This window comes from Cystoisospora suis, assembly GCF_002600585.1.
Source record: "Cystoisospora suis strain Wien I chromosome Unknown contig_6201, whole genome shotgun sequence".
NCBI lineage: Eukaryota > Apicomplexa > Conoidasida > Eucoccidiorida > Sarcocystidae > Cystoisospora > Cystoisospora suis.
The window spans coordinates 17,654-27,654 of record NW_027158990.1 but is presented as its reverse complement, the minus strand read 5'-3'; the positions used below and the strand labels follow the sequence as shown (position 1 = coordinate 27,654).

Below are 10,001 nucleotides of genomic sequence, written 5' to 3'. Positions count from 1 at the left end.
TCTGTTGACACTATGGCTGGAAAAAGCAACAATAACTTGTGAAAACTCTATTTGAACTGAATGGGAAAAGGTATTCATTAGTGAATGGAAACTGAAAGGATGTATGAAAGAATGGAAGACTATCAATATAATACAGAAAGAGAAAGGAGGGGCGGCGCCATCCCCTTCTCGGGAATTCTCGCTTCTTCGCTGGCTGAGGAGGGAAAACAGAGAGACGGAGTCACAGAGAGGTCCAGCAGCAGCGGGGGCGAGTTTGTCTCTGTTGAAAAACTAGGGAGACAAACCAAGCGAAGGAAAGGAATGGCAGGAAGGCCTCGTCATCATTAACGGTGGCAGTCCTTGATCGCAGGGAGAACAAAGAATCAGCGGACAGAAGGATAACGGAAAAGAAGAAAGGCCGGGAAAATCATAGGGTGGTCAAATGATTCTCTACACTTTCTTCTTTTCCCTTCTCCTTTTATCTGCTGATCCCTCCCTCCTGCGAGTGATGCCTCCTTTCCCTCGGCTTCTCTCCTTTCCTGTCGTTCGTGTAGGCCACTCTCTAAATGCACATATGCTGTCTCTTGTATGGCCCTTCTTTGGGGTTCACTTCATCTCTACTTCTTTGTCGCTTTTTATCTCTCCCGACTGCTATCTCCGCTAAGGGGTGTCCATGAAGAAGGAGAACGATGAAGAAGAACAACGACAACACTAGATAATCGACTACGACTGCGCCTAGCGTCACCACTTCGCTGGTGACAGTAGGGATCACCGTCTTTATACACAAGCCCGACATGGTTACCGTCCCTTTTGTTTTTCGTTTCAGCTGCAAATTGAACCTCTTTGTCTTCTGTCGTTACCGACGTGTAGCCGTAACGCCTCCTGTTGCTGTTGTTGTTCTTCTTCTTCCTTGTCGCTGGGAGCGGGGACCAGTCGGCTTTCCTAGCTAAGAGATAGGCGCCTTCTTTCTAGTTGTGAACGAGCTCAAGAGCCTTTTCTGAGGTCAGTACTTCAGTTTCCGCAGTCACTCTTAGGCTTCGACTACGGCATGAGCATGTGCTCCGTGCATGTTTCAAGAAGTGTCGCTACTGGGGCGATACGGATACTCTTCGTCGCGCCTTCTGTTGCTTTGGCTCTTTCTCCCCGTCTTTTTCTCCTCTTTTCCACGAAGTAGTTTTGACGCTGAAACAAGCCCGCAAGGAAAACTACATCATAACACAGAAGTGGACGGACTCTGTCTTCTTCTGTAAGGTCTTCTTCCTCTTGTTCTTCTTCGTGTTTCTGCGGCTCTTCCTGTTTCCTTTTCTTCTTCCCCCCCTTCATCATCCTCAATGTCCCCTCCATATCCATGATATGCTTCGTGCATCTCCTTCTGACATCTACTACAGCTACTACCACATAAGTCATCCGTCCTGTTTCTTTTCCTCTCCTCTTCTCGTTCTTCTCCGGAGAAGGAAGAGCAGAGGCCCTCATAGGGGTAGAGTAATGACACTACCCAGGAATTCTCGTCATCATTTTCGTCATCCACCTCTTCACCCGTTTTTTCCGCTTCCTCTTTCATCCAGTCTTCCTCTTTGGTCTCGGTTCCTGTGAAAGAGAAAGAGGTGGCTGTTGTTGTTATTCTCTCTCTTCTTCATCAAGCAACTCATCCTGTTCGTCTGCATCCAGTGGGTGGACAACGTCTCAGATCACGTTTCCTTGTGAGTTCGGCCTTGTAAGGCTCCGGAGCCGTACAGAGTTTGGCAGGAGCTCCTTAGCTATAATCTTCTCGGATAAAGGTAGAGTCAGGAGAGTTCTTCTGTTGAGAAGAAAACCTTCTTTTGATCACGGACATGCATGGAAGGGTCAAAGATCTCCGTGCCACCGAGGGAGAAGGAGAGTACCACAACGAGAAGGTTCCTTCTCACCGGGACAAGGAAAGAATAAAAAGTCCTTTTCCTCTTCATCTCCATACACGATGATCGTCAGCCGGACTTATCATCTCTCTTGCCGTTTGGTCTCTTTATTTATCTCTATATTCTCCTCTACCATATACAATTCATGTGGAGTGCAGATGATTTCGTTGGTCGGCTATAGTACACCCTTATTCCCAAGCATTCGTTTGTGATTCTTCTTTTCCTTTTCTCCACTCAAGGTAAGGATCACCACCCTTATTTAGGAATCCTCACATCTTCAAAGCAAACTCTCTGTCTCCTTGTTGCGCCTCCTCTGTAGCCAGTTGCGGTCCTTCTGTCACAAACGCTTCCTTTCTTTCAGTAAATCTACCTTTGTCCTGGGGTTCTCTCTCTTTCCCATCTGCTGAGGGGACCGGCTCAATGAAACGCACGCACACCCTCGTAGGCTCGAAGGGGAGACGTCACAGGTTCCTTGGATTCGAAATCAGACCGAGAGGAAGACGGCGGATCCCCACACACATCAAACGCCGAAGCTTTCCTGGTTCTGTGAAGCTCTTCCCGGCCGCTTCTTGTGTACATTTGTCTTTTTGTCTGTTCTTTTTCTTCTCCGTCCTCTTTTCATGTGTTGTCAGGACACCTCTCCGCTGTCGTCTTCTTGTCTGTCTCTGTCTGTCCCCGTCAATCCTGCTGAGAAACATAGTTCGCCTTCTTAAACAATCAAGGAGAGGGACGAAAAGTGGGTGGTAGAGGATGATGATGATGACCTCGCTATAGTTGTTGGGTTAGACTTGGCAACATCCGTGCAACTGGCGCTACTCCGTCGAACACCCGGAGCTGTGTGGCTCGTAGGTACTGCGGATCTTCATCCAGAAGCCGAAGACGGCAGAAGGAAAGGGTGGAAAGGACGGTAGAATTGTGAATAGCCCGACATAAGAACAAACGGGTCGGAAACAGCGGGGAGTTGATCGGGACTGAAGTCAGCATAGTCAGCTGAAAGGTTTGTTCTCGTAACCATGCCAACACAAATGACATAGATGTCTATTTATATTCGTTCCGCACGAACGGTGTTTATTTAAAACGGTAGAAAGAGCCAATAGCTCAAACATGGCTGGAAGGACTCAAGTCCCAACAAAGGGACATAAACGCCACCACACATCAACAACATGAATCTCCATGAAAAGTCAGCTTTTCATCGTGGATCGCTGGAGTGATTGTTAATAGTAGCTTTGCTCTTTTGGAGACGTTCTGAAGGATTCTAATGGGCTAGTGTGAAGATTCTCGGGCAGCTAAGAAACGCAGGACAATACGGGCGGGGCGACACCCGAGGCTCTACAAAGCCTTTGTTTGCCAGTTCACTATCGCTGGCTTAGCTCGTGTCCTACACGTGTGTTCGCTCTGCACCCCCGAGGGAGTTAGCTAATGTCGTCCTGTTTGAGGCTAGGCCAGCATTGCCACTAGAGTCGGATTGAGTCGGTTGTCTTGTCGGACGACCGCGCTACTATTACTAGCTGTTTGTTGTCGTCGACAATCGAGCCGCGTACGAGCTGTGAGACCATCGCGCAGGAAGATCCTGATAGGACTATAAAAGTGGTGGGTTTGAGTTTATCGTTTTCTTTTTTTTCAAGGTTCCTTGAAACCTTTGTTGTTCTCAAAACGCACTGTCTTTCTCCTGTCCGGTCCTGCGTGGAGCATTTCTCGTGACTTCAGTAGGCTTGCTTGCTTTCAGTCAGGCTTTCCCGATCAGAGGACCACGACTGCTCCCGCCACTCTCAGCCATCGTAGTTTCATGCGAGACGTTACCGGAATGCACGGCCGCATTGGCTGTATTGCTTTTGTGAGGCTACAATGCTTTCTTCAGTTGGAAAGTAAGTGAAAATGCTCATTCTCCAGCAGCTTTGCGTTAGGCTCCTCTAGGAGTCTTCTCTTCTTCCTACGCTTTCTTTCTCACGGGGGCTGGGGGCGGGATGGCCAGGTTGCAGGCTGCACGCGAGGCCGGAGATCGGTGCACCCGGACGACCCTCATCCCGCCGGTACTCGGAGTGACAGAGAACCACGAGACTCTCTGTCGGACTCCGCCCCCCAGGCGGAGCAGCTGCGGTTAATGCCTCTTCCCTCTCTCATCAGAAGGCTATGAGTTCTTTACTATCCACATTGCTTTTACAGTCATCGTCACTGGTTTTGTACTCCGGGTCTTTACAGTCTGCTCGTTCGTGACCGAGCCAGCACCCGGGACAGCAAGAGAAGCGACTTTTTTCCAGGAAGGTTTTATTTTGAGGAAAGCTAGCTAGCGCACTCCCTCCCATCAGTAATAGCACTAAGACTGCTTCGAAGCATCTCGACCGAACGGTTCATCATATCCACCAGTGGATGTTAGTGGTGGCTGGGTGGCGACGCTCTCAAAAGATCCAGCTATACCCGGGTCTTACATGCCTGGTCATGCTTCTTTATGGTGTAAATCACCACGTATTACACGGATTTCTTGGCGCTTTGCGGTATTTCCGGACGGGCATGATATTCTCGTCCTTACTCTCGAGATGAGCTCCCCTTTCCATCTCTTCCTTCCGCGTAGCCTTGCCGTTTATTGTCAACTACCAATGACACGAGAACAGAAAGCTTCTTTTCGTTCCTCAGTGCTAGAGAATGGAAAGAAGAGCAACCTCTCCATGGAAACGACAATGACTTGCAGCTCCTGACTCGAGCGGACTAGAATGTGTAAGGTAGAGACGCGCGATCTTGGACAGCTCCCCACTCGAATTTCTGCAAATAGGCCTAAGATTATCAATGATGACATAAATACTAACAAACCACCGGTTTTACTTGGAATGACTTTTAACACCGCATAGTAGGCTAAGCTGCCGAGGGTGGAGGCAGTCGCACCCTAACGAAAGCGCGAATCTTCAGACATCTGTCCTCATCAGTATCGCCCGAGAGGCCATCTGTACTTATACCGAGCGGCCGAAAGGGCAGGCAGATAATTCACATCTTTGAGCTTCCAGGTAGATTCGAGGGTGTCGTTAGTACTCACCAGTTTTATCCTGGTATATTCTTCTCCTGAGACAGTGTTTTTGCCCGCACGCGGCTGATATGGTCCGCCAGCTTCCTGGTGCTGAAGCGTAATCCTTTCTTCTCGACAGAGTCATCGAAAGGCAGATTTGCCGTTCTCTCCTGTCCCCTGATCAACCGCTCTCTTGAATGGACCACTCATGTCTCCGTCAAGGAGGAATCCGCCCTGGCCCCCTCCTGCGCCTCCCTACTACCAGTGCGCATGACTGACACCACATACATCATCGGTGCCGGGGGGGTACGTGAAGGTGTGTTCTGCCTTGAACCGGGAACTACTATTACTAAGCGTGTCCACAGTTCGATCCCATTGAGTCTTTTGCTGTGTATCACACACAGGAAATTGAAGAATAATAGTCATGCCGATACACAACGGCTCGGCACATCTGGAAACATGCGCGCCTTACTAGAAGTCTGTCCAATCTCTTGAACTCGACAGAGCTGTGGCTAACTGACTGGCAACAAATAAGACGGCTCCATGCGACCTGCTCGATAAAAAGGCTACCCTCAGTCGTCTTAAAATAGGCGAGTCGCGTGTTCCAGATTTGTGCTGCGTTTGTATTTTAGTACTGTGTCAGCGAGCGGCCCCACGTCTCCCCCCGCCATGTTAGTATTAAGTAGTACATGGTGGACTTGATAATTCAACGGACACGACACCTGCCTCCTTCCCCCTGCTGTAGGACCCACTATCTCATAAAAAAGAACTAGAGTTAGCCTTTCAAGTCCTCCCTATCCTTGGTTGACGGTATCGTCCCCGACCAAAAAAGAAAAGAGAAAGTGAGAGAAATAAAAAAAAAGAGGGAACGTGCGCGAGAGTCATAAAAGGAAAAAAAAAGTGAGATAAAGTGAAGGAAACGAGGAAGATGTCAACCAGCATCTACGTTTTTACTTGCACGATGTAGATGGAAACATGGATATAGGTAGTTTTCAGCATGTAGACACGGGTATACATGTATGCACGTACAAGGACTGCGTATAAATAAATGTGTAGTAACGTGCATATATATATATATATATACGTGCGACTAGATGCGGACAGATATACAGTGTTACGTATATCTGTATATCCATCTGTCTATATGCATGCATATAAATATATATATGTAGACTGTAGACGTAGATGGGTGCCGAGAGGAAAAATGTTGAGCGGAGACTGGTCATAATGAACGAGCAGAACAGAAGATTTCTTCTTCGTATTTTCTCCCACATCATCTTCTCCCTTCTCTGTCTCTTCTGTTTTGCTCCTCAATCCTGTGCCCCCTCGCTTCAGAGAGCCGTACCCTTTGTTTGTTTTTTGTCTTCTCAAATTGCGAAGTCGGCAGCTTTCTGTCTGCTTTCTTTCATTTTCCATAGATAAACAAGGACCACAAGCAAAGTCACTTCTTGTCAACGCAAAGAAGAAAGGGGGAGATCATTGCTAATGGGGTCCAAAAGACAACCATAGCGAGGAAACGGATGTTGTACCGAAGCGGAGACGCAGACGGTCGCCACTAGATTGATTCTTCGGATCTCATGCAACCTTCTGTTCGTCTACAGAGAAAGACTGTGTTGAAGGAGGAACAACAGATAAGAGCGCCTCTTTTTGTCTCCTGTCGGACCTCCGTTCTTCTCCTCTTTTCCTTCCCTGTCCTTTTCTGCTCGGTCCCGCTCCCTGTCGCTCCTTGCCTTTGTATTCACTTGGTTCTCATGCAGTCCCGACAGTGCACGTGTAGTACACCCCGAACAAAGACCAACACTTCCATTTCTGAGAAAAGGAGTAGCGGTAGTAGTGTCCGGGCTGACAGATGCAGTATAGTCGACGTGTCTGGAATGAAAAGGGGGCGTGAAAGTGACGCGTACCCCCGACGTTCCGGGAACCACCCTTCCTGTCAAACGAAACTCCTCTCTTACTCAGCAATCTGTAACAGCAGCGTTGGCGGGCCCAACGGCGGGGTCCGTGTATTGAGGATCCTGTGAGATTCTTTTTCTCATCCCTGCTACGTTCGTTCTTTGTGTTTCTCTTCGGGACTGCTATACAGTATCGTGTTCATCTCATCTCCTGAAAAGTGACAGGGAAACAGACCGATGTTTTTGGGAACAACCCGACACGAGCGGTGAGGGTGTGCGATGAGAAGTTGCCGCCTGAGAATCACACGAGGAAGGGGAAGGTGGGGGGGGGAGAAAGAAGGGACTGGAAAACACTTGCGTTGCTGCTGGTGCCCGTGGTGCTTTTCCTACTGATGCGTCTAACGAGAGTCATGACAATCACCGTTGTCATCACTGTTCTCTTTCTCCTTATTCTTTACAACAGCCAGAACACGAGTGAAAGGCCAGTTGATTCCTTCACGACATTATGAAGCCCTGTCCTAAAAAGGATCCACCCATTCCCGGGCCATCACTTCAACCCCTCCCGTGTACGCATGCAACATACCCGAATCCATGCGTACACATTTATCTACTTGCACCCGAATCATCCCAAACTGTCTCACCGCCCTCCAAACAGAAGGCTGCACCTCCTCCGGTCCTCTTAGTCACCGTCCACCCCTCTTCCCCTTCATCAGCGTACAGACTCGAGGGTTCCCCTCTCCCTGCCTTCTCAGTTGATGAGTTTTGCTATTCGGCGCCGTAGCAGCCCGAGCTTCTCTGACGCTCCAACTCCGGCAGGCCTCTTGTTTCGTTAGTTGTAGACTTTACAAGATGGGGGGGCTGCAGCAGGAGAGCTGTAGGAGGCTACCTGGGCGGTCTGGCCGTGGCGAGAAGCACCTTTCTCATTCTAGGCCCGCACTGTCGGCGTGTAGGCGGCCATTATCTCCTCTTTTCTCGAACAAAGTTCTCATAGTTCTCTCGGGCGTGGTGGTGGGGTTGTTACTTTCTGCCATTTCTCCCTGGCAGTACCGTCAAACGTAGCAAGGGTGTTACTCGTTTGTCACACTCATGGTGCAGGACAAAAAGTATGTGACGCTTACGTTCCTCCATCCCACACAGTAGAGAGAGAGTTTACGCACAACCCGGAAACGGAACAAGAAATGGCGTTCACCGTCGGGATGTGTACGGAATTTGAGAAACTTTTGTATCAGGCTGACGGGGGTGCCGACGCACAGGCTTTTCTAGAAGCGCTTATGGAGAAAGTCCAGCACCAAGTAGAGGAAACTAACGGTTCCATCGAAGCTTTCTCGGGCCATACGAGTGGTGCTGACTGGTGTGAATTCCCTGAAGGAATACGTTCGGATTTAGGTGAAAGACCCTGGGAGAGACCGAACTCGTCTAAAGACCCGTATGAAGCACTCCGGGTGGGTATGTACTTTTTCGACTGTGTGGAAGGCCATCCTATGAAGTGCAGGATTCAGCTTCCTCCAGCCAGCAGAATCATGAGATCTCGCACGCTCACCCGGGGCGAAGAGACGATGCAAGTCAACTTATTTTGGACCACCGGTTTCGACAGGCATCTGGCTGCGCAGGAGTCGGGTGTGGATTCACCAGCAAAAGCATTACTAGACGGTATCCTCGGCCATCTTCAAGGGCTATGGAGTGAGGGTGCTTTGGATGAGCCGGGTTCTCGTCCTGTATATATTCGTCTCCCTGACGGATTAGAAGGACATGAACACGGACGCTACGTCGACCATGAACCTTTCAGACAGTGGTTCCGCGCAAGTGTCAGGTCCTCCTGTGGAGGGGCTCCGGGAGAGAAAATTTGTTATGCTGACCTTCCGCCACACCACCGAGAAGAGCAGATGCTTTTCTTCAACGAGGGGACCGAAGACGAGATAGAGCTCACTGTAAGCCTGGGTGAAGAACTCGAGAATTTTCGGGACAGTGATGAGTCAGGACAGGAAATGTTTACGGACTTGATAAACGGTCTCATGACGAAAATTCAGAACGATATTAAATCAGCCCACGGTTCGGTCCACGAGCTCCGGGAACGTATTGTTGGTGCTGACTGGGTGGACTATCCAGAGGGGCTGCAGTCGGATCTAGGTGACGGACCCGAACATCTACCGGATCCGCAAACAGAAGGCCCCGATCCAGTACTGCGGCAGTACTTTTACGAGTGTCGTCCAGGCGCTCCCGTGACGTGCCTTATTAGGCTTCCCTTAACCAATAGGGTGCGAAGGACGTTCACGCGGAACGCAGGCACTGAGGATCAGGTTGCATTCAGCCTGCAGTGGAGCAAAGAATTCGATGACTTTGTCAGCATAGAATACGGCGTGGGGCAACTGTTTTTAGAGCATGTTCTAGATGAACTTATTTACGCTTGGAGGTTCAGAGAGAGCGCTATTGACGGTATGCATTATGGCGACGATCTTACGATCCAAGTCAGAGACTTGCAACAAGGCTTCGAAGGCACTATCTTCGTTGCTATCCCCGAGCCGATGTCGCCAGATCAGCTGGGAAATGCAGTTGTTATCCTTGAAGTTGAAGGTGAAGGACTCACCGTTGAATAATGAGCGTAGCTTCAGAAAGGACACTTCCTGATCGCCTGTTTGCTGTGAATGCGCAAGGGCGACGTATTAGCGTTCTTTACGGCATTTGACTTTCTAAGGTTCCCCCGGCTGCAGGCACATCGCTCATTTTTATTTCCCAGCCTTTGTCTTTCTATAATACGAGTGCGCAACAAGCAATATCGTTCTATTCGACCTTCTTGGTTTTTTTTTCTTCCCCGGTATACAAAGCCCAAAGCGGTTGTTTTATTTATCAGCAATTTATCGTTTTGGCTTGATTGTTCCTCAGTAAAAAGCTGAGTGCTTGTGCGATGGAAACTCGTCGGAACATTGAAATCTGATGCATGATGATGATGATGCCTAGTGATCTGCCTTCCTTTACCGTGCTTTCCAGTCACCGATCTTCAGGTAGGTAGATAGTACAGTTACATAGACAAAGTGGTAGGTAGAAAGGACCGCAGAAAGATTCAGCAAAGAAACACTTACGCAAAGTTGCTCTTCGTTTTTTCCTCTGCTGCCATTCACTCCGTACGTGGAGGTATTAGTTTACGATGAGACACCGAGGGGACCATCAAAACACAGGAGATTGGATCTACGAGAGCTATTGTTGGCACAGATAAATCAAAACAGTAAGCGGGAGGAAGTACAG

The 10,001-nt window shown here is 49.1% G+C and overlaps 1 protein-coding gene across 1 annotated transcript; it reads left to right on the top strand.

Moving 5' to 3' along the window:
• The first annotated feature begins 7,301 nt into the window (after positions 1-7,301).
• On the top strand, positions 7,302-9,541 carry CSUI_009865 (uncharacterized protein). Its single transcript, XM_068069974.1, has one exon. The coding sequence runs from the start codon at positions 7,940-7,942 to the stop codon at positions 9,353-9,355; it is 1,416 nt and encodes a 471-aa protein (XP_067918051.1). The 5' UTR covers positions 7,302-7,939; the 3' UTR covers positions 9,356-9,541.
• Positions 9,542-10,001: the final 460 nt, after the last annotated feature.